Below are 25,848 nucleotides of genomic sequence, written 5' to 3'. Positions count from 1 at the left end.
ACAAAGTGTGGTTGGAACATCCAGTAGTTTAATTAAATCGGTGAATTGTTCATTAGTTAGTACAAATTGTGGAGTGGACACCTGTAAAAAATCTCAATATTCACAAATGTGTATGAGTACCAGAGATGAGTACTATATCTTTCACACTCAAACTTTTCGTTTGATTATCGTATTGGTGTCAATATGCCCTTATTTACAGGACCGGTGTTACCGTTGGTGATGATGAAGTAAATTGCTGGATGTATCAAAAACATGTTTCTTCAAAAACCCTTAAAATTCGGTATGTAGATTTGTCAGCATGGAAAAAATAGTTTGATTACGAGGACAAAAATTACCATAGATAAGGGAATATATAACGAAAAGTCAAATTCGTTGAGGCCACTGACGTACATGCGGATACAATCACATACAATGGGATACAATAAGAATAACGCCCTCAACGTCAATGATGAGAGTTTGACTGTACAAGCGCGGGGTGGGATCGGTTGACAAAAAATTATTTTCGATCTGACAATAAGGTATCAAAATTATATTTTTAAATTCTCTGAATGTTCAGTTTCTTAGTATATACAAATTGAACGATTAAAACCAAACAATCTCTACGTATTACTTTAATTTGCTTCGAAATAGCATATCAAAAGTTATTTCTGTATTTAAACATCAAAGTTTCAGTCCAATACCCCCCCCCCCCTTTATTGTGTAGCTGACTTTCTGCACTTGACAAGGTGTACCTAACCACCCTTGTTGAGGTGAATTATTTTAGCTTTCTAGGACGCGGCGATGAATGTGAAATCACTGAAAGTAGAGTGAGCCTTAACTCTCGCACGCTTCCAAATAACGCGGGATTTAACGATAATCATCATGGCGTCCCTTGCGATTGATAGTTGATGTCCTGAGTAAATTGATATTGTAAATGCTTCCAATAAATCAACCGTATATTTTCGATTGCTTGGGTTCACATCGTCCTGGTGACTGAAAGGAAGTCTTGGCAAAAAAATGGCAGAGTCTGAGGAAAGAGGTAATCTGTTTGATTGATTTCAGTCGATCGTACATTCCATGTTTACAAATTTAGTATTTACCGTGTACCGGGAGCTTACATATCGACGTTAGTCGTTACGTTGTAAAATACCCGCCCGGCGCTGTCAGATTGTTGGTTGAAAGGGCGTTTTCGCCGATGACTAACTATTGATCTTTTGCAAAACATCACCATTCTGACAGAATCGAGACAATCACCAGTGCGCTGCGGTAGTGTTGTTCACAGAATGTGTTACTCTCAGCCGAAAGTGTAAATAAATGTTTGTTTGAGAACCCCCCCCCACACACACACACACACACCGGCCTTTCAAATGCGGCGACGTTTAGTTTGCCCGAGTATAATGGCAAATGTATGTAGAACTATGTAACCACGTGATACACAGCATCGACAGTTTATTGAAAACATTACTAAAATTATAGGGCTTTGTATTTTATTCACAGTATGTATTTTATTCATAGTATGTATTTAAAATGAATTTGTATATTGGCCTTGGGTGAACTCCAGGGTTTACATGTAGAAATGTATCGTGTTATTATGTACATTTGTATCAATAGCATTAATAATACCTCTACTACCAATATGTTTTATTGACAGACTATGGCATAGAAGGATGGGACAGGTCAGAGACAAATGCTGGGATACCATATTATATCAAGTAGGTGCCCTTCATCTTGAAGTTTTCTAAACACTTTGACACCTGATACTGGTAAAACATCCCAGTGTGGTAGATCCTAGTGCATATTGCCCCCTCCTTGATTTTGCCCTATTTTTCGAACTTCTTTCAAATTATAGCAATCATATCCCATAACATTTTCTCATGGATAGCATGAAACTGGTGTCAAGGTTTTGTTGTCAAAAGACAAGAGGCTTTCAAATAATTTCATTTTTCACAAAAGATCTTCAAAGACATCTGCCATTTGCTTCTTAATTAGATGAAGTATTTTGAAAATAAATATGAGACAGATAATGTGATATAACTGATGTAATTTTTGGTTGTAGTTGTCACAGGTAACTCACCAGTCATGTTTGCATTTACTGCACCAAACAATAGATTAGGTAGTTGCTTTTGTTCTACCTACATATGGTCACCATGGGTGATTCTTCTACTACATTGTATTAGTCTTTTGTAACAAAGTACATTATGTATACAAAGTTGTTTCTTCTTCAACAGTATCTCATATCATGCAGGGACAATAATATTAGGTTGAACACCTCTCAGCTATAGTTACATATTAACGACTTTGATGTCTTTTTGTTACATTCCTTGATTCCATATGAAGTGGTAGCTACTAAAAGACACAGACTTGTCCTTGTCTTTGACTTTGTAAAAGAGTAGATAGTCAACAAACATATCATGGGATGACTAAACCATGATATAACATACCTACATTGAATTAATTACAAAATTCCACTCAAACAAACATGATCAAGAAAACTGTCGGCTTGATTACATATATGGTGGGGTGGGCACTAGCTCCAAGGAGGCACTAAAAACGTATACTAGTACCAGTGCCAAAATGGCTCGAATTGTGGTGTCATAGCATCTTTGATACCGGTGCTGAAACATTCATGGTTACAGTGGAAGGTGATGCCACAACTACTGGGGCCAAAATGGTCAAGTGTCAAAATGTCCAGTTACCAAGTTGAATATCATATCATGTAATTTATCATCAAACTGCCCATACATAGTCCTACTAACCATGGGTGGGGCCAAATTACAGCTGTTGATGATTCAGTATTTGTCATCAAAAACCATAAACTACATTTTAGTCACAATAGTGAAATGGTAGGAAGGGTAATGTGAGAGTTTAAAGGCCTGGATTAGGATTAGGATTTAAATTGGGTATGAAAAACAACTTTGTGTCAGAGTTACTTGTGTAGTAGTCTAGAGGCTATCTGTGGCTTTGAATCTCTTCTGACGTCTAGCTCAATGAGGTAAAATGAGATCTTAAGATTGGAAGCCATGGATAGCCTCTAGAGTCTAGACTACATGTATAGAAAATGATGGTCCAGAAGGACAGAATAATTCTGTGTAACTAAATGTCATGGCTACACTGATAATATAATGGTAATGCAAGATCGTGGGATTGAAACCCTGGCCTTTAAGTTAATATCACAGAGCTACATTAGTAACTTATCATATTTCCATAGTGAAAAGGAAAATGTTAGTGTATAATATTTAAATTAAATTATCATATTTCAATTTCACTTTATCATAAACTTACATATACATGGGGTTATTTGGATGTTTTTTTTACCCTTTTTATTGCAAGTTCAAAGTAAAATATAAGAAAAGAAAACAGGACCCATCATCTCCATTCCACCACATTATCCCCAATTTCTAGCCATGCTGTTCCCCCTTTACTATTTTGAAACCTGCTGAAAATTCCCAGTTCACAAAAAAAGTCACAGAGAGAAAAGAAAAGCACTACTGAAAGCTACTATTCCAAATTATAGCATTTGTTATCAAATTTTTGTAATGCAGTGTTCCTTATAGAAATAAAATGTTCAGAATGCTGTACAGGTCTAATGTTTATATTTACTAATTTTAAAGATGGGAATATGCTTGTTAACTTACAACCATTAATCGTTTTCTTTGCAATAATTATTAAATGGAAGTAAAGAAAAACAAGAATCTCCTAAAATAATCTGTTATGCGGTAACGTTGTTTGTGGCCTATAGCGACTTACCTCACAGATACATGTACTTAGTTTATGTTTGAAAACATGACATCAATCATTGACATTTAGTGAAATCATCACTTCATTGTCCACAGTCATTACACAGAGAAAACACAATGGGACCACCCTCATTTTGTGAAGACAATGGAAACATTAGGTAAGTCATCATCCATCTGTCATATCACCATATACCAGTAAATATCACCCTATTATTATGTCATATCATAATTGTAGGGGTAAATTGTGTGTAATGTCTATGATGACTATATTTAGGTTTTACATCCCTTGCATAAACTTTTTCAGATAGATTTTTGACAGTCTTGCAAGATTTGTAGGGGTGTAACAATATGATTTTGTCTCTTGTAAGGCAGTGTGTGTGTGTGTGTGTGTGTGTGTGTACATAAGCTATGTATGTATATGTGTGCATGTATGTGTTGACAGGAGAGATGATGAAAGGATTCATGGTACATGTACATCTATGTTGTAGTGAAGTATTTATGGTTGGGAACTTGGCTTCAAAGTGTATATTTTCCATTTGCTTTCAGATACTTTAAACAACATCAAATACGCAGCATATCGTACAGCAATGAAACTCAGACTTATGCAGAAATTTCTCAAATGTAAGTATTAAATTAACTTTGAAGTTTTAGTGGAGAACAACATAATTATACCAGCGCCAGTAATATCAAAGAGAAATTGGAGAAAGTAATAGCAATTTTGAATGTTTTGACTCATATTTCAAACACAGCAGAACCAGTGACATAGACACGCATTGTTGTGACGTAGAATGACTAGAGTATATATTCCATATTTTTTGTTGAACCTGGCTCATGCATGGTATAATATCCAGTATTTTGTGTTTTTCTTTTAGTTCATTTAGTGACTATGTCGACTATAACCAGTGTATTAGAGCAGCATGGCTATATAGAATACAATGACAGTGTGATGGATGTGATAGATCTACAGGCTATAACTACAGATATTTATTATATGACCAAACAATTCATGCCAAGACACATCGATATACCTCTACATTCAGATCTACTCTTGAACTGGATTCTCAACCTTTTTGACATGTAAGTACCATTACCAAACAGTTCATGCCAAAATGCATCAATATACCCCTCTATATTCAAATCTATTCTTCATGAACATGTGTATTGTATGTTTGAACGTTTTTGGGTGTACAAGGAATTGTGCTGTTGTTTCCTTGATTTTTCAGTTTGTAAATAAAACTGTGAAATGGTCATGATGTAAAGTAGCCCTGTCTAAAACTGAAAAGCTACCTTGGGTAACTTTTTGTCTATAATTAGAAATCTTACCTCAAAAAATCAATATCGTAAAATCAAGAATCCACAATATTCATATATCACAAATAATCTCCAAAATTTGACAGCATTTAAAAAAAATTGATTAAATTTGATTAATTGACCAAATTGATAACTTTACTTACTGTGCTGTGCTGATCATTTTAGTGAGCCCTAATCCAAATGAGATGCAGTGAAAATATGTCGAAGAGTGAGAGGTTTTATTAACCAAGGCCAACAAATTGAAACTATCAGTGATATATGCAGTCATATTTTGATAGATGGACTATGGTTGTACTGCTACTATACTGCTATATCTCAAAATATTTGTCTTTTTCTGTAACTGTACAGGGGTAGAACTGGTTGTCTTCGAGTACTTTCAGTCAAGATTGCGTTGGTGGCGCTGTGTTCTGCAAGGATAACAGACAAATACAGGTGTAAGTATTAACTGATCAAAGGTCAAAGGTCAAAGTTCACATACTTTCTGTCTTCTCTCTCTAATATATGACTCTTTCTAAGCCTGGTCTGAATACCTTGGCTGTGTCACAATTCCAGCTATGGTGTTTGTCTGTCATTACAATGGCCGTTGAGATGTAAAGACCATGTACAGAACTGTTGTAATTTCTGAGTTGACAGTTGATTAAAAATTTTGGTCAAACCTGTATACAGTTCCAGTCATGTACTCGTCTCTCATTTCATTCAATGGCAGTTGAGACGCAAGACCATGTAGAAGGCTGTTGTCATTTCAGAGTTGAAAGTTGAATAAAATTCTGGTAGAAAGCAAGATACTCTTCCAGCCTAGTTATACTTATCTCATAGTCCAGTGGCTAAAAAAAACCATGTACAACAATTTAATGATTTTCAGAAATAAAAATTGATTAAAATTTAAGTTAAAATCTTCAATGGAAGCCTAGAAAGACTGAAACCTAAAAAGAAGGCAAATTGAAAGTCAATAACAGGTTTTTTTTGGTGGTAATACTGAAAAGAGATTACAGCAAATTCACAAATGCAAATTGTTGGGGTACATGCTTAGATCTGCAAGACTGTGTCTTGTTTCAATGTTTTGTCTTCTTTCTTTTTCAACCAACCAACTAACTAACCAACCAAGAGATGTATATATGAAAATTAATTGTAATAACTTTGATGATCACTGATAACTAATACAATGTGTACTAGTATCATTCTGATTGTGAGAATGAATATTCATAGACTCGGGGTTTCTACTCACAGTCAGGAAAATTCTTGGAAGTGTATCCCAAATTTTCTCAGACATCTTGTCAGCATTGTACACCCCTGATGATACAGACGAGTTGTCGGCAGAAATTTGTGATTTGCTTCCAAGCGAAAAAGAGTCACAGAAATTGTTGCACGGGTATTTATTTATTTGTTGACTTCTTTTGCAGATTTCTTCCATCAAATCAGTAATGCTAGTGGTATTATTACAAGGAAAGAGATGACAGCTTTCCTACAGGACATGATGCAGGTAAGGATGTACATAGGCATGATCATTTTTTGATGCATTCATCCCTTACCAGATTGTATTCCTTCAAATGACTTAGCCTTCTTCAGTCTTTTTATACAAAAATTGTAGTAATTTTAATAACTTTTAAAGACTTCTATATTTGTCTTTGTTCAACCAAGGAAGAGACGAGTGACTTAAGTGATCTTGTCACTGAGTTGCTAGAGTACTGATAAGCCCATAGGTCAGGAGTAGTTTCTGGTTGAATGAAGAAAAAATGTTGGGAATAATATAATTATACTTCCTCAAATATAATTCATGAAAAATTGGGAAAAGTGGCGGTGACTTGGATATTTCAACTCATATTTCAAGCACTACTAACCAGTAACGTAGACCTGAGTTGTAATAAAGTAGGAGACCAGGGTATATGATCCGTATTTTCTGTTCAAAGACAATATCTTGGCTTGTGTATGTTATAATGGAACTTAAATTTTTCATTTCTTAATTCCAGATAGTTGATGGAGTGTATGAGAATAGTTCATTCCAAGGTGTGAATGCAGTAAACAATGCCCTGACCAATGTGATGGAAACAGTAAGTTATTTCACCTTCATTTGTCAAAATATCACACTCTCTGTAGTAGTTGAGTGTGGTTGATTTCTTCCAAATCTTATACAAAATTTCTTGAAGCTCACTCATATCACACTCAACTGAAAAATGTCCAAAAAATATACTGTAGTACAATACAAATCTGTACCGCCTGGATATGGGTTTTGTGACAAGGTTATATAGCAGAAGTCTGCAAACATAGTAGATAGTGAGGGAAAAAAAGGCACATCACTGAGGGCATGGACATTGATGACTGCACTACATGCCATACAAACATATAATGTATTTGGGCATAGTGTGCTAAGGCACGGTACTGGCAATTATTGCACGGGTTCGATACATGTACTTTTCAAGGAATTACATAGGAAGTGATACTGGGTATTTGATTATTTGGACTATGGATTATTGTCTTTGACAAGGACTTCTTTAGATTTGGAATATCTACTTACCTATGTTCTAACTGGTGTTTTTTGTATATTACAGTGTATAGGATCACCGTTAACTGAAGACAGAGTTATGAAGTGGATGATGGCTGAACCAGAAACATTGGTTTGGTTTCCAACTATGCATAGATTAAGTGCCTCAGAAACAAGTAAGTATCATATTTAAAGGGGAATGCCACGCCAGGAAATAGAGTCATTTTCATGAACTATGGGTTCTGGAGAGTGATGACAGGATTTTACATCATCTCCAATTACTTGCTATTTCAGAGAAACATCAAGTTGATCTTGTGTCTTTATAAGGTATCTTAGCTATAGGACTGTTGCATCATGGGAGTCAGCAGAAATATTAGTCATGGTTGTACAATGAATATTCATGAGAGATGGTTTACACTGAAGGGAATAGGCACTCAGGAGTCATGAATGTTCTTTCAGTATGTGTGTCTGAAATGTTTTCACTTTGATAAATTTCAGTGAAACATGAAGTCAAGTGTAACATCTGCAAGGCCTACCCTGTGGTGGGATTCCGATACAAATGTCTGAAATGTTTTAACTTTGATCTGTGCCAAGAATGTTTCTTTACCAATCGGTCCAGTAAAAATCACAAGTACACCCACCCTACCCAGGAGTTTGTGATAGCTGTAAGTATAACATAGATTTTGAATAATTTGACCATTGCAGAGTAGAGATTCGGTGAATAATGTGTATAAAATGTACTCTTAGTAATGTATACTAGTAATTGACTATGGGGAATACACAACATTTGCATAATAATTTGCATATAATTAGCATAAATGTTGAATTTCTCCAGCATTCAAATGCACACTATTTGAATAATTAACTTTGATCTCTGTTACTATTTTTACAGGCATCCACTAAAGATGATGCAAAAGCCTTTGCTAAGACAGTGAGGAACAGATTTAGTAAGAAACACAGACGTCGCTTCAAGCCAAATTATTTACTGATTCCACCTACCAGTGACTATGATAGTTCCTATGAAACGTATGTATTCATAATAATTCAGTGTTTTATTCATTGTGATACCAGACAACTGTATCTGGTCAGTGTTTTGTGCTAAAGTTTGGAATCTTTAATACAACACTTGTAATCCAGCCTTCAGTTTACTAAGATAGACGCAAACTAAATCTATTGTTCTTCAATGTGTGGTAGATTACACAAGTGGGTGATAGCGGTTCCTCTGTTGTGTGATTCTAATCACCCTGTGATCAACATAGTGTAAATATTTAGAAGTCCCAAAACAGCACTGCTGGTTCATGTAACTCTAAATAAACTAGTTTGCAGAGACGCCTCCCTACTGAGAGTATAATTAAACCAACGTCCATTCAATAGCTTATCACTGTTGTAACAACTTGTTGCAACAATAGTTTTAGCTTGTGTCTATCTTAGAAAACCGAAGGCTCAACTACCAGGGTAATAATAGACTTCCATCCTCATTAATTTTGGATTTTTCAATTTTTTATTAGAGATGATAGTATAATAATAAACATATATATTCTAATGAGTTGTTTTCGTTCTTTCTTTTATTACAGGGATCTAAACAGGTCTGATTCTGAAATGCACTTGAAAATAGAAAAACTTACAAAAAGGTGAGATATAATGTGGAGTCTATGTTGTGAGGGTTGACTGTGTGGAAGGGATAGCACTTCATCAGCTCATTGCTGGTACATTCAGTTATTATTGTTGTCACATTTACTAATCAGCTAAATTCACTGGTTACAAATTTAACAACTGACCAACACTTCTACTGGAATGTTCTCATAACTTCAATTCTTGGTACCTGAAATAGAATTTTACCACTTAGGTGCATCATAAAATGACCAACATTCAATTGCTTGGTTGATGTCATAACTTCCACTTCACATCATACAATACTATAGGCACACATGAGAATAAGTTGACCTTCTTGTTCTATTTTGAACCCAAGTATGAGGTAAAATCCTATTACAGATACCAAGAATTACATATGTAAAACTTCGTACATTTTTTGAATTTCTTGTAAATCTATGATACTTCGGTTACTGGATTAGCAAACTCTAAACCTGTACCTTTACCTGTGTTATTAGGTTGGCTGAAGTAGAAGCAGTGTCATCACCTTATAAAGTTGACAAACCACAACAGACTGATGGTAGTTTACTGAAGGACTATGTCAAACAACATTCAGTCCACTCCAGTAGGACTTCTTTAGCATCACCCAAGGAAATCAGACAGTTGAAAGAACTTATTAAACATTTGGAACATGAAAACAGGTAGGTTGTGTTGGTTGTAATGCTGTCTATTAAGAAACCTAGAACATCAAAACATGGCCAATGTAAGGAACAAGTCTCATTGGTACCAACAAAATGTATACTGATTTCAATCATATGAACTTGTTAAACTTTCAGCATAGCCAACATGTATGAATTTTCATTGAGAAACCAAGGAAATGATGTATACACAGCAGGAAGTCTATGAGTACAACGAAAGGTTTGGACTGAGATTGATATATTCAACCCACTAATATATGTAACATTCTAAAGCAAAAAATATGGTGTAGTTCCCGAAAGGATTATGGCAAGTTGTTGGCAAATTTAAGACAATGTGGAATGTAGGTTGTATTAGTATATTGTCACATACATGACTGATATTGACTGAGTTGTTGGTGTTTTGTGATTTTTAGCATTTTACTACATGAGATAGAGTTCATGAGACGGAAAGATATGACAGGCAGTGAAACTAGTAAAATCACAGCTGAACACTGGAAAGAAGAACACGAAGAGATGAAAGCTAGACAAGAAGTCTTACTAGAACACAACAAACAACTAGAGTTGCAGATACAAAGACTACGTCACTTTGTGACTCAGGTACTAACAAGTATTTATGCTGTCTATAGGCCATTTGTAAACCTGCCTCTTCCTGACTTGGGTTGTACCAAGTGTTCATTTTGTCAATACGCCATCTTCCTAACTGAGGTGGTACCAAATATTCATTCTTTCGATAGGCTTGAAAAACTGCCATGTTGAATGATGCATTGTGGGAAATTTGACATTTACATTGAACATGTATCAGTAAATAATTTTTGTCACATAGATAGTAACCACAAGTAATCATTTTTCATAGAAGGACATAAGTTTGGCTTGTATAGGACATATTTGTATCATTTTCCAAAATTCTGATAATTGTAATGTGTTGTCTCTGATTGTAATTACTCATATCATGGCCCTAAGTATTATTTACTGCAGCTGATCCATAAAGAGACATGTCAGGAATATCTCTAAATGACAATTTATACTTTTACTAGGAGCAACGTTATCCAAAACATACCGTGTCAATGTATGCACCACCTTCACCAAGATACCAACCACCAGTGCCTCGGCACCCACCAGGAGGACCACTAGGAGGACCACCAGGAAAAGGAAGATTGGACAGAACAGCACCACCCAAACTTGCATCCCAGCAACAACATATCAGCCAATCATCTGGTATTGCTATGACTGACAGCAGAGAGCATCCACAAAACAGCAGAGAATATCCACAAAACAGCAGAGAATATCCACAAACCAGCCAATCACAGATTGGATATGATGAGATTGACAGTAGGCTCCTCCCACCACATCTTGTCAATCAAAGTACAATACATTTCCCTTCAGCCAATGCATCTAGAGTATATCCATCTGAGGAGGCGGAGCTAGATGACTTGCTGCAGAGATTGAATATTGCATACCCACTTGATTCATCTAGTGGTAAGTTGGGTTGTTAAATAATATCATTGGTGTCGCTCCATATATTCTACATATCGGGTAAGCACAATATGTAGAGCGCCACCAACGGTTGGTATTTAAATTCTAGTTGTAAGTTAGGCAGTGAAATTCTGTTGTTGGCAGTGCTCTGCGTGTTCTATACACCCAGTAAGTAGCACACAGATCACCCTAATGGTTGTAATTTCTAGACTAGTGGTAAGTTAGCTGGTGATATATACATTGTGTACTATAATTGGTGGAACTTTATGATTCTAAATTCTATGGCGTGCTGCCAATAAATATAATTCTTGTGTAATTTTACTCTTTTTGACTTTTCCAAAGCAGGTAGTTACCATGGTGATAGTAATGACATGTTGTTTGCTGCTAAGAGAGTAGGAGAAGCTATGACATCATTTGTTTCCAGGGCAACCAAGTAAGTTATACTCTACTGTAGTTAAGGGGGCACAAGCTGAGTTTATACATTTTGGGGAGTAAGATTTGCTACATATTAAAAAAAAAAAACGTCTTGTGCCTTTATAGGGTATCTTTGCTGTGGGCTAATGCATCATGGGAGTCAGCAGAAATAAAATATTCATGGTTCACAGCAACGATATCCTATAAAGGCACAAGATCTGCTTGATGTTTCTCTGAAATTACAAGTAATTGTAGCCTACAGTAGGTGATGTAAAATCATGAAATGACTCTTCAGAACCCATAGTTTAGAAAAATGTCTGTTTCCTGGAGTGTTGTTTCCCAGTGACAGTTTTGTCATTGTAAAATTAATACACATGTACATACTACAACAGTAACAGTATACTGTGTACCTGCATGCCATGCCTTACTACATGGTTTGGTTGGGAAGCTGTCTACCATAAAATGAATTAGTATAGTGTTAGCTCATTTAACCATTCTATAATATAGGACATGACATCATTGATTCAAAGCGATCGTTATCCATATTATAGCATTTCAAAAACCCACTTTTGACAGTGTCTCTGTGTTTCAAATAACACCATTCTTATGTTATATTTACAGATGCTGAGTAGATTCGTCTTCCGAGAATTCCATATTAGGAATACAATCAGAGTAAACCTACTGTATGCTATAGCTTTTAATATTTTGAAATTCCACGTATGGCAGTGTCTCTGTGTTCCAAATACCACCACAGACCATCTTCATAGAATTCCATATCAAGAATACACAAGTTTGTTGCAAAAGCTACACTCAGTCAAAGTACAATGGTGAGCCAACTAGGAGACATGGACTTCAGAAAGTGTAATATTGAGCATAGTGGGAGAAGCTAGTAAACACCGACAGTGGATGACAATCAGAGTGAACCTGCTGTATGCTGCAAACTTAGAGAAGAGTATAATAATTCTAGATAAACATGGTCTGCAAAACCAACCAACCAACCAATCAGTCGGTCAATGAGAATATATTGCCAACATTTTATAACAAATGATAGCGTAGAATTTTGATGGCACAACCAAACATTGTATCTACAAGAATGGTTTCACTTGTTATTGACAGATAAATGATGATTTTACTGTGTATTTATCTTTCTTCTTATTGTAACATTATTTATTAAAAATATTATTGTATTATAGAAAGTATGTTCTTGCTATCAAGATTACTCATGACCTTTATATATTAATAAGGATTACATGCAGATTTTTTCCAAATCTGTGTATCAATATATACTAACCAAGCACAATCTCAAGAATAGATAAGCATTACAACAAAATTCTTTTCCACTTTCCTGTTGATTGGCTAAAACAATATGTATTCATTTGAGACTGTGACAACTCATCCTGCGAGTAAGTCACTTAACTTTTAATCTGAAGAGTGAGATTCTTGTTTCTTTTCTGTCATATTTATGAAAATGTTCAAACTTTGGAGGAAATAACTTCATGTTACTTTGTAGATTAGTTTTTCGACATTGAAATTCAAGTTCTAAGCAATGTTAATGATAACCTTTGAAATTTAAATATTTATATAGCAGTGTCAATCGAGCAGCTGGCTATCTCCAGTACAAAAGTCATTCTTTTTTTTCGCACAATTTTTTTGTTGTCATTTTGAAAATGCTGTCATTTGTAAGATATTGATGTATAGTTTGATAGTGATTTGATCCAAACAGCATTAAATTTGCCAATCATGTGTATTGTTCAGAGAGAATGTTTTAACTCTTTTTGGGCATTTTTTTCACACAGTCGTTGGTTTAATTCTCTCCAATCAGGTCATAATTTTGTAGTACTATATTTTAGTACAGTGATGTGCAATAGATGCATAAGACTACAGCTAATGATCTGTGTTCATGTGCTAACAATTTTTAACAAAAGTTGTGTCTGGAATTTTGACTAGTGTTTGTGTGCCAACTTCCAAGGGAATGTTTAAAGGGGTATGTTTCAGTCCCAGGTCATCTCATTAGTGTTGTCTTAAAGATTACATGGGATCATTTGTTATGTTCTGAACCAACTTTTTCTATAGCTCTACCAAACTAGTCATTTTCACAATCAGATTTTAATTCAAATCCAAAGTCTGCATTTAAGTTATTTGTGAAGTTCATGTAACAGTTTGTTATGAATGGGGGGCAGATTACACTGTTAAGAGTTTGCTAAAATGGAGTGATTTATTTTTAAGCTAGGGAGTTCAGTTTAGGGTTAAGTTAGGGATGTGATATGGTAAAACCCCCTAACATAAACAGCATAAACCTAATACATATCATGGACCACGAGTCTCAATCCATTGTTCTGATCTAGCCCATAAATATATACTTCACAGCTGACTTGATCCAGAATACGGATGTACAAGACCAATATTTGGGGCCAAATGCTTCACTTCCTGAATTTTGTACTTTGGAATACTTCAGCAGTTAGTAAAGGAATCAAGTTCACACTGAAATGCGTTTATTGTTTGTTGTCTTTAATACTTGAATTTGACATTCAGTGATTTCAGAAAAGATATATGCATGGGAAGTAATCAAGTACTTTCACTGGTAGTTTGTTTTTTACTGAAAAGAGGAACATCAGTAAAAAAAAAAAAAACTCCAAACAAGAATAAAGTTTATTCATTGTATTTTGAAATACACTATGAATGTTAGCTGCTTGATATGACATGTATACTGATAGTGGTAGGCTACAGATGTTGAGAGTTTTGCAATAACCAATACAAGGTTTGGGGAGAGTGTCGAAGGGAAGTGAATTTTTCCACTTCAATTCTGAAATCAGTCACGTTTTAAAAATAAAAAATGTTTATTCTGGAGAACAATTCCTCTATCAGAGAGAGACTCTGTTCAAGGTTAGTTATTTTTATACTATGCATTCAACTCAGTACAGGATTCTTAGAACTTTACAGTGTATTGCAAATTGGAGCAAGATTACCTTACTTTTTTATGGCTTTCATCTGAAGGGTTTCACAAATTCCTTTTATTTTTCTACTTTTGTAATTTATTGAGTCAAAATGTAAGTTTCTAGGTCAAGAAATAAAGTTAAGAGTTAGTTCTAATCTTATCAGTTTTGGAATATTGTGTCTGTCTGTCTGTGTATGTGCATGTATGTATGTATGTATGTATGTATGTATGTATGTATGTATGTATGTATGTATGTATGTATGTATGTATGTATGTATGTATGTATGTATGTATGTATGTATGTATGTATGTATGTATGTATGTATGTATGTATGTATGTATGTATGCATGTATGTCTATGTATGTATGTATGTATGTATGTATATGTATGTATGCATGTATGTATGCATGTATGTATGTATGTATGTATGTATGTATGTATGTCTATGCATGTATGTATATATGTATGTAATATACGTACGTATGCACATACATATGTATGTAATGTGTGTGTGTGTGTGTGTGCATGGATGATGTATGAATATGTTTATCTTTAATTTGCTATGGGCTTTTGTATCATGGGAGTCAGTAGAAATAATATATTCAAGTTGCACACAGAATATTCAGGAATCCCGAGTGCCTATACCCTTCAGTGTAGAACTCATGAATATTCATTGGGAAACTTGAATATATTATTTCTGCTAACTCTCGTGATGCCGTGTGATAGCAAAGATATCCTATACAGGCACAAGATCATCTTGATGTTTTTCTGAAATCTCAAGTAATTGTAGGTGATGTACACAAAATCATGAAAAGACTCTCCAGAACCCATAGTTTATGAAAATGACTGCATTTCCCAGAGTGGTGTTGTTCCCTTTTACACAACTTTAGAAATGGGATACACAGCTTTGAGATGCTACCAGTTAGTTATTCTAGATGGTGGTATGTCAGCAAAGATCGTCGTCATAATTCCATGTGTTGAATTAGGCAGTTGTAAGGAAAACTAATAACCCCCCCCCCCCCACACACACACACACTAACCCATTTCATAACAATGAAAAACACATACACATAGTAAGTATATTTCAATTCTGTTGATGGTTTGTCCTTTAATTCCTCCAATTATGTACATTTTGATATCAAACATCAACATACATTGCTACTCAGAATTGAGCTGTCAACTGAAAAAAATGTCTGTACAAAAATTTAAGACAGATGTAATAAATACAATTTTGTTGGTGGTGATGATATTTCGTTTGACTAAGACATGCCACACAGTGCGGAGGATGGATAATTCACAGAAAATTCACAAATACACTCAAAAAGATTCACTAAGTATTTTGGAGCACAACTTCACGTTACCAGGACAAGAGGGGTTGAATATGTGGAAATGTATGCAACTGATGTGTTCTGAAGCACATGAACTTCTAAAGTCATGTTTTACTAGTAAATGGAAATTTTTGGTCAGTGTATAGCAAAGTCTGCAGTGTTTCATGATCATATAGCGAGAGTAACAAACACCACATAGTAGAAAATGTCACAATAACAGGAAAATGAACTAAAAACATACTAGCTAGTAAAAGGGGAGTAATGATGGCCATTCATTTGATTTTAGTCAACGTTTCTTGAACATCATTTATTGAGGGTTGATATTTGATATATTAAATTCTTCCTTTTGTGGGAAGAAGCTGTTTGTTTTGGTTGTCTAAGTTGTTGACTTAGTCCGACTTCTGTTGCAAAAGTTATCAATAACAGCAATAGAATCAGTACTGGCTGTAAGTAGTGTAAACAAGACGAACATTGATAACTTACGACATCCATCAGTCTTTTCAAATGAGTTTGTCAGATATGATGTGTATTGCCATCCTACCAGCTACCATTTCATAGAGAGAGGGCTGAACAACACAACATTTCTTATGGTCTATTTTCAAATGTGATCATCATAAACATAAGAACATTTGCACTTATTATTGCAAAAATGTGATTTGCCCTGATGTATGGGGCTTCACCTCAGCACTTCACTCGTAACACAGAAAGCAGATGCAAGCATACACACAGATCCATGCATATGCATAAATACTGTCATAAAAAATGTATACCGGGTATTCAAGCAATGGCATATACATATATTGCACTGTACGTCCACGTAGCTTGCATAAAATTTTGTTACTAAAAGCACGCAAGTATTTCATGCTTCTTTAGAAGATTTGAGTTCATGGGATGGGACCAACACTAAATTTTTCAGTAGACATAATTGAACTATTTGCTAGGAAGTGACATCAAAGATAACTATTTGTATTTCTATGAAACTGTACTATTTTTGTTGTGCGAGTAGTAATTTTGTTAAATATACACACATGATAAGTGAGATTCACCTACAAAATCATAGAAAATTGCATAACTTTTTTTCACTGGAATGGCTAATCTCTTATCAAGAATACTACATCTTAGTTGAAAGCAGTAAACAGATATCTGTTGTTTTGGCCAAACCAGTGGCTGGATGGTTGACATGGTAGACATGACCTCCCGAGTGTGTCTTTCAAATCTCAGTAAAAAGTGATATACATTTTATGTACTTTCATATCCCTATAGTAACATTTAAGTCATTATTTTGTCATCCTCAACTGTAAAATATCAGTTTGACAAATAACTTATCAAGATCATGTGAGATGAAACAATTTTGGCCCGGAGTAAAATTTCTGACCACATTTAGTTTGGTTTTCTCATTGTTATAAAATAATACCGTGAAATGAAGTTTTCACCAAGTTTTGTTAAAGCTATTGGCAATATAATTATGATTTGTAGAAAAATTCAGAATATAAAATATCAAATTTTCGCAAGTTTAATACATCAGTTGCATACACATACCTTTTGTTTAACAGCGACAGCATTCATACAAAGTGTATTTGCAGCAATATATTTCCAAGCTTTTTTTGAAAATGCTTGTGAAGTTGAATTTTCTCAAGAAAAAAAAATCATTTTTTTTTTAAATTCAATTTTCTTACTTTATACACAAAAAGGAAAATATTCTCATTATGTTAAGAACATCAATGACATCTGTCAATAAGGCTAGGACAAGAAAAGGTGATAACTGTGTGGCAGCCTCTACTGGACCAAGTGTGTCATGTCAGTGCCCTTATCAGGCACAATTTTTTGTGTATGTGAGCGCCCTCTGGAGGGCCAGGCAGTAAACATAGCTTCAATCCAATATAACATAAGGCAGTATGTGTAAAACATTGTCTTCGTTTGTATTCACAACAAGACTGTTACTCCAGTCTTGCCATTCTCCCTGGTTGTCATAGCAACCATTGACCCCTTCCCAATTTTCATTATGTAACTTTTTCACATCATCCTCAGTGATTTCCTTCCGTGGTGGTGGTGGCAGCGGTGGCGACGATGGCTCTTTTGCAACCTCTTCTGTGGTATCGTCACATTTTGACAAAATATCACTACTTTGACTTGTACTTTCGGCTTCCTTGTTTTGCTCAGAGCTAAGTTCAGAATGTATATGAATGGAGTCGTCTTTGGACTCACTTCTAGGTTCAAGACTAGTTTCAGTGGCACTCTTATGCGATGATGACTCACTACCACTTTGTTTGATGTCTTTAGAGCCAGAAGTACTAGAACTACTATGACTACTGCCTGAAAATTGTTCTCTTTTTGAAGAGGAGCTTGTGTATGCTTTTGATTTTAAATCTGGAGCAGAATCAGATTTGTGAAATTTCGAAGAGCTTTCAGTCCTTCGTAATGTTGGTGTACTGGCTTTGAACTTGACATGTGGTCTAGGTGATGAGGTGCGTTTAGGTGATAAGTGACTTGAACTTGATAAACTACCTGTTGGTGTATTGGCTTTGGTTTTGATACGTTTTGCAGAGACCGCAGAAGTGACAGTTTTTGCATCATTTGGAAGTCCATTCACAAGGTCACTGTCTGAAACAAGATCTGTAGCAGCTGAAAATTTCTTTTTTTCTGGAGGTCTAGATCCTGGCGAATCTGCCCCAAGTTCCTCGGCTCGCCGTTTTTTCCTGTTAGCTATATTTGTTTTGCCTAATGTCTGACTTGTAGAAGGTCTGACATCAGGTATTTTATTGCCTTCTAGTTGAGAAGTCTTTGTACTTGAAGGTGCAGTATTACTGCCATTCAATGAAGTACCGCTTCCACTTCGTGGCAGTCTATTTGCATTAGGTGGTTGTGGAATGCATAATTTTTGCCAAAGTTTCAAAAGCTTTCGGCATCGTTTGGATAAATCTTCATTCTTAGTATTCTTTCGAATGTCGTTTACCAGTTTTCCTAACCGTGTTTCCTGTAAAACAAATGTTAAAATAACATTAGCGCAAAAAGGAAGATGGAAGTTTTAATAGTACGGAGTGTCAAATTACACTTAGCTTTGGGTCCCCTGCATTTACTTTTATTGTAGTGTTCACAAGATTGTTTCTGAGATTTCTTTCATACAAAATTACAAATTTTTATACAGAAGTTCCAGCAGTACACCTTCCCACCAAACAACTACTTTACTTGTTACATGGGGAAGTTTATCTGTTAGACTGGGGGAATTTCCTAACAATTTATGACTGAAAATGGGCGTATCACACTTTTTCCACGATTGGTTTGAAATTCAATGACTTGACGGACTTGCGCGGTGCATACATATAGTTTTAAAACCTGTGACATCATAATTTTGGACAGTCAATCTTACACCAGAAGTCTTCTCGTGGACAGCAAATGAAACAAAGATGGGAACTAGCACAAAAAGAAACACTCTATTTCACGACAAGTGAAACACATCACATGATAATATCAGCAAGTGAATCAAAATTTCTGCAAAGTTGCATTTGAATATTTTCAACATATACAGTATGCAAGTCAGATTTGACATCAATGTAAATCAATCTCTCATGTCAGTAAACCAAAGCAAAAATCACGATTTGCTATCAAGATACCATGATTCACCATATCCCATTCATTGTCCCTCAGTTCATATGGTCTTCCTGTTGCTAAGAAACAAGATTTGAATCCTTTTCACTGAACCATCTGGCATATGTATAAACATAGTCAAATTTATCGGAATGCCTTGGGGCTACATTATGTACAGTTTTTAACTTTTAATACTGTGTTTTAACTGGTCAACAAGTATTTTTTCACAACTGGCTTGTCCTTGAAATATATAGCAAACTCTGTATTCCAATATAAGCATTTATGTTGACTGTCGGTTTGTCTTTTTTTAAATTCAAAATTAAATTTAAGAGCGTAGTATAATATCTACTAAATTCTCAACTCCTTTAGTCCTTGCATCTTTCCTAAATTCATAGATAGAATATCAATAAATTTATCATCATGACATTTGGCATACTTTAGATTGCTTGCTTAAATAGTTGTCATACCATACTACAATATCCTTGTACATCAATGAAATAGATCATATGTTTTCAAACTGAAAGAAACTTAATATCAGTAAATTACAGTTAAAAGTGAAGTTGCAATATATCCCATCAAATTGGGAGCTTAGCTCCAAACCCAACTTTTTCCAGTTGTCAAACCATGTTCTTTAGAAACCCTATTTATACTTCCAACCCGATTGAGTTTTTATTTTCTTTCATAAATTAAAGCAAAAGGGAAGAACCTCTAGCAACATTCTCCTTGCATTCACACAAGAGTAGCAAACCAACTTGTTGGAGAAGTACTATAAAGCCGTATAATTTACCCATTTCTGTTACCATGGTGATAAATCTTAAGGAAAGATATTAGACTGATTGTACAAACAGAAATACTTCATCAAAGTTCTAATAATCTGTATCTGTACTGAATAGCTCTTTCAGTTCTAGCATTTGTTTTCGAAAGATGTTCATCCCTCATGGGTTCAGTGTTTCTGCAGGAAGAAAACTGAGTGACTCGGATAACTGCGTTTTTGGGGTAACTGGGCTCAAACCCTGAAGATAAAAGGTACATGGTTTAACCACATGGGCAATGACAACGACATGTCTGAGGAAGAAGACACAGACATAACAAAACTCACCTCTAAGGCCTCTTTGGTTACTGCAAATCTTTCTAATACGGAGATGACCTCCACCACTCCAGCCATATCAACCACCTGAAAGTACAATATTAGAATTTAAGTCAGAAGATGAAACTGTGTACAAGGGTACTCATCATCATGAAAAAGCCCTGGGGGATGCTTTAAGAGTTCATACTTTTCATGTCCACAGTACCTGTCAAATATTGTCATAAACTTAGAAAATTTTGATGGTGCAGCAAAACTTGCATCATCTGACAATCAGGGTGACAAATATATCAACCTGTTTGAGTCTAGTATATATGAATATCTAAGCAAAATATGTACATACAAATAGATACCTGTCAAAAAGAATCATCAATGTACAACTTCTAATACTACACAACTCAACTCTCATTTGCTTGAAATGTATCACTGTTGATTCCAGATTGCTCTACGGTTGGTGAATACACAACCCTCTCTTCACTAATTCCTGACTTGGGAGTCCTACAAGGAAGTAATTAGAACGCATTGACTTTACATATGCTTCATAACTTCCTATTCTTCTAGGCTAAATGTATGCTTCATGACTCACAGAACCCTAGATTGGCTTAAAGTACAGCTTCACAACTACCATGACTGGTAGAATGTAAACTTCATGACTCCCTAGATTGACATAATGTAAGCTTCATGACTCCCTAGATTACAGAACATAAGCTTTGTGATGCCATACATTGACTGAATGCAAGCTTCAAAACTCTGTAGATTGACTGGATGTAGGTTTCATCACTTCCACTTCCAAGCCTGGTAGAATTGAACCTTCACAACTCTCTAAACTAGCAGAAAGTAAGCTTCATGACTCCTTCGACTGTTTGAGTGTAGGCGTCACCAATCCATAGACTGACAGAATTGAAGACTACTACTCCTTACATTGACAGAATGTAAGCTACAAAACTCAATAGACGAGCTGAATGTTAATGTTCAAAATGAAAGACTCCCTAGCTTATGACAATTCTCACCACAGGTATAATTAGGGAAACCATGTGGTACAACACCTGCCACAAGTAAGGCGATTCTGACGTGATCAGAAGTGATCATATAATAGACTTCTCTGTATAATCAGGCCATCAAGAACATGAAGATGTATTCCTTGAAGACATATATTCTAGTTCATGGTACACTTGCATTGCTTTACTCTGTCACAACTCAATGTATTGTAACCCACAGAGTGAACATATACTCCAAGATCTGTAGGCTATCTATCTATACTGTACACCCACAGAATGAACCCCCCCCCCCCCCCCCCCCCAAGATCTACGGGATATCTAACAGTTACACAATTCATATGACATGGATTCTTTACATCACTTTCAGCTGATACGTTTTGGGTATCATTCCATTATCACATTTTCAATAAAGTAGAGGGACATGAAGCACAATACACTATTTGAATGTAAATGTAACTTAAAACTCATCTAGTATTGCATTTATAGGAACATAAATTATATTTACTTTCGTATGGTTAAATCAGAAATAAATGCACTGTTTCAAACCAACGACCTTGATTCCAGTTCAAGTTTCCAGAAGAAGAAAATTAATGGGACAATGATCAGAACAGAGTCCTATACTACTCTATCTAATAGCAGGACCAACTGCAGCTTCAACAAGTCAACTTACAAGAACTCCAAACCAAACCCCATCATGAACTATAAACACATCATATCATTTCAGTACCACACTGACCTATACATGATAACCAAATGGTGAATTGCATAGTATCAAGCAAAGGCACCAGACAGTTTCATGGCATACATATATGATATAGTTTCAATTTTTTTAAATGGGTTTTTTGGGTTTAACACACACATATACTTGTCATCTGTTTTATACAATAATATCCTTGACTTTAGAAAGAACATTAAAAGGGTAAGTATAAACTTGTGCTTGACAATTAAAAACAAGTTTTACAAGAATGTCTTATGAAATACATGCCTCTTGTTATCCAACTTGTTGGCATCCTTAATCAAGCTAATTTACAGTTATATAAGTGTACCTTTATTCCAGCTAGAAAGTCTGGGCTTAGGTCAGGATAACTGCTACAAGGCTCTTACATTTCATTTGTGGTCTTGAAATAGTTAATTTCCATGGGGTCAAAGTTCACCGCATGCAATAAAATGTGTTTGCTTTGAGTGTTGATTCATCATATTTGAGTTGTGAATAACTTGTCAGTCCACTATTCTACATCTATTACTATTAGTAAAGACAACAAAGAACAATGTTGACAGCAAACACATCTCTACTACTAGTGCTACTGAGGTATGCGTTATGTTGTACCTCGACCATTTTGGATTTGGCTTACAATTTAGGTGTAAAAAATATTTGTCTCTAGCGCTACAGAAAATTTTTGTTCTGAACAAAAAGAATGATCTAGCCAACTAATCCTCATGGCTACACTGATGAGATAGCACTCATTTGAGAACATGAGATTGAATCTTAGGCCTGCAACAAGTCTGGCAGTGTTGACAACAAAGAAATTCATGTAAAATACTATATATACACAACTGGTGTACAACTATCAAATAAAAAAAAACTGAGAATTGTCAGTACTGGTAGACCTTTCACACTATGTCACCTGACAAGCTGGCTGCATGAATCAAATGCAAACAGCTGACAATGAAACAAATTATCACAGGTGTATATTCATGTCTGAATTCAAGTGACAAAACAGTCTTCCTGGCAAAGTCACTAGTCTGTATAATATGCTGAACACATTTCATCACCACACAACTTAAAGTGAATGTCAATACATATACTTTCAGTCATGCATAAGAGAGCATCTCAATGTTACATTAGCACACAGGAAACAACGTAATTGAGTCAGATTGCCAGTAATCATCACTACATTATTCAATTATGTATCGTTTTGGCTATGTAACGCTGTAATCATGTTAGACAGCTTGCTTATAAAGCCATTGTTCCTAGACATACAGTTCAGTAACTGTGCATCTGACAACAAATTCTGATACTCTTAAGATAATATATGGCATAAAAGGATACTGTTCATGTATACTAAGAATTGCACGAAGCCATGATGATAAAAAAAAATCACCTTGGCAACTGACTCTTGTTTCCAGAACATATGGACCGAATCAGTACTTCAGGCTCAAATAACTGTTAGTTTCTGCAACTCCGTCACAAAACTGTAGTCTTTTGAATGACATACATTAACATCTTCAAGAATCCAGTGCAATGATAAAGAGTTTTCACTTTGCATGTCAGATATTCACGATAAAAAATGATCATATGGCATGGTAGCTAATATATCTGATACATAATAAACACATACTTTTTATCTTATTTTGATATGCATATGCATGTTAGAGGTTGCTACAACATTCGATTCAATTTTGCAATACCGCAGCTACATTTTCCTTGATTTGCATCAAGTGTGATTGTTCCCATCCTCACTGTCACATACACACGGTCACAGACGCCATTACACAAATCTATGCAAATTCAAAATGGCTGCCTTTCACAAGGCCTCCGTCGACTCTCTCTAGCGAGGTCCAATTGTGCGCTCTAAAGACACTGTACACTCAAATCTCACGCCACGGAGCAACGTGAAAATTCATAGATTCCACTGGGTTTGTCATTTCTGGACTAAACTCCGACATATTGCGAAAAAAGAGAACTGGTTTTACCATCCCGTTTCCATCATAATCGTGTGCGTTAACACCAGCACTAACGATCTTCGGGATAGACAGAAATTTTCTCGTCGAAAAAGTACCCTCCCGAGCCACTAAATATACTTATATCCTTACATTTGCATCCTTATCTATTGCTTTCAGCAGCTGCTCCTTGATCTGATGTACAGTTGGTGGCATTTGACCGTAATTTGTCGGTCAATTTGTGCCGATGTGCGATAGCCCTGCTACCTCTCACACTGTCAGGCATCACGGCACTTCCTAGCAGGGTCTAGATACAAGAGAATATTATGGGATGGTCCAGCATCCGAAGATGACGTCAAACTACCGAAAATGGCCGAAGATGACGTCGCCAGAATTTGTGGACTGTACGAATGTTTGAGAATGGGAAGAGCCAGCCAATGTCACTATTGTATTTTTGATAATCCGGTGGTTAGAATTCACTTTTATTTACTATGTGCATGTATATATAAGAAACAATACCCATGATAGTAATCAGAAATACTAGTACTAGCAGTGAGTAAAGTTCTTTGGTTAATCCGTAACTAATGACCCCCGGGCATCAATAAAGTAGTCCAGGTTGAATTCAACTGTAATTTCCCAGAGACAGCCTCTTGGGGGCGCAATTCATAGACAATTTCTCTGGCGAAGTATATAGCAGGCAGGCTGATTTGAAATTGGCCTTGGGTATCTTGTCATACTTCAAAAAGTATACTCATACTGATACAATAGTCACAATAATCAATTTCTGATGTTTTCTAATTTATTTGTTTGATTCTATTTGATTATAATTCCCACGTGTTACGTTTTATCTCAGACCACAGGCACTCGAATCAATGTGTGTGGGTTTTTTTTTAATGTATAGTAAATATTTACTGTACATTAAAAACAACCACACAGATTTATTCGAGCGCCTGTGTCTCAGACAACTCTTTTTACATTTTAGTAGGCCCTATAAGCTTATACTAAGTAAAAGATGATGGGCTTGAAAAACGAAAGGTACTCGGTCATGTTCTTGAAACAAATGCCGGTTTTCGAGGGCGCAGCTAGCTAGGTTGGGGTCGGAGCAAAGATTTCTTACCTAGTACAGTCGGTAGCGTCATTGTTGAAATCTCCCTCATCTTCACATTTAGCCATTTATTTGAAAGTCGCGATGCGCACACAGTAGGCATGTAACGTATTTCTCAAGGTAAGGCTTACTTTCTAGTCGATTCTGGCGATAAGGTGTTCTTGTAATATTTTTAAATGACACTCTTCAAACTGTTCTCACATACACAGAACACATATGATAGATACTAGTAGATAGATAGCTAGCTAGATAGATGGATGGATGGATGGATGGATGGATGGATGGATGGATGGATGGATGGATGGATGAATGGATGGATGGATGGATAGGTAGGTAGGTAGGTAGGTTGGTTGGTTGGTTGATTGATTGATTGATTGATTGATTGATTGATTGATTGATTGATTGATTGATTGATTGATTGATTGATTGATTGATTGACAAGTAGGTAGATCGACAGACAGAAAGAAGTC

General features: G+C 35.6%; 2 protein-coding genes across 2 annotated transcripts; one reads left to right on the top strand and one right to left on the bottom strand.

Moving 5' to 3' along the window:
• Nucleotides 1-881: 881 nt before the first annotated feature.
• LOC144436948 (dystrophin-like) lies at nt 882-12,915 on the top strand. The gene is made up of 17 exons (XM_078125816.1): nt 882-1,018; nt 1,631-1,691; nt 3,813-3,874; nt 4,263-4,337; nt 4,589-4,793; nt 5,376-5,461; nt 6,428-6,507; nt 6,995-7,075; nt 7,574-7,682; nt 8,005-8,171; nt 8,399-8,532; nt 9,081-9,137; nt 9,615-9,797; nt 10,208-10,391; nt 10,829-11,270; nt 11,610-11,700; nt 12,303-12,915. Exons 1-17 carry the CDS (start codon nt 997-999, stop codon nt 12,307-12,309), a joined length of 2,046 nt encoding a protein of 681 aa, XP_077981942.1. The 5' UTR covers nt 882-996; the 3' UTR covers nt 12,310-12,915.
• A 2,808-nt stretch (nt 12,916-15,723) lies between these two features.
• On the bottom strand, nt 15,724-24,597 carry LOC144436250 (uncharacterized). The gene is made up of 3 exons (XM_078124994.1): nt 24,427-24,597; nt 20,630-20,704; nt 15,724-18,919 (listed from the first exon to the last, which is right to left on the bottom strand). The coding sequence occupies exons 1-3, from the start codon at nt 24,487-24,489 to the stop codon at nt 17,816-17,818; spliced, it is 1,242 nt and encodes a 413-aa protein (XP_077981120.1). The 5' UTR covers nt 24,490-24,597; the 3' UTR covers nt 15,724-17,815.
• Nucleotides 24,598-25,848: the final 1,251 nt, after the last annotated feature.

The sequence above is a fragment of the Glandiceps talaboti genome, chromosome 6 (genome assembly GCF_964340395.1).
Source record: "Glandiceps talaboti chromosome 6, keGlaTala1.1, whole genome shotgun sequence".
In the NCBI taxonomy this organism is placed as follows: domain Eukaryota; kingdom Metazoa; phylum Hemichordata; class Enteropneusta; family Spengelidae; genus Glandiceps; species Glandiceps talaboti.
The sequence above is the reverse complement of the archived record's forward strand: the minus strand, read 5'-3'. Positions and strand labels throughout refer to the sequence as shown.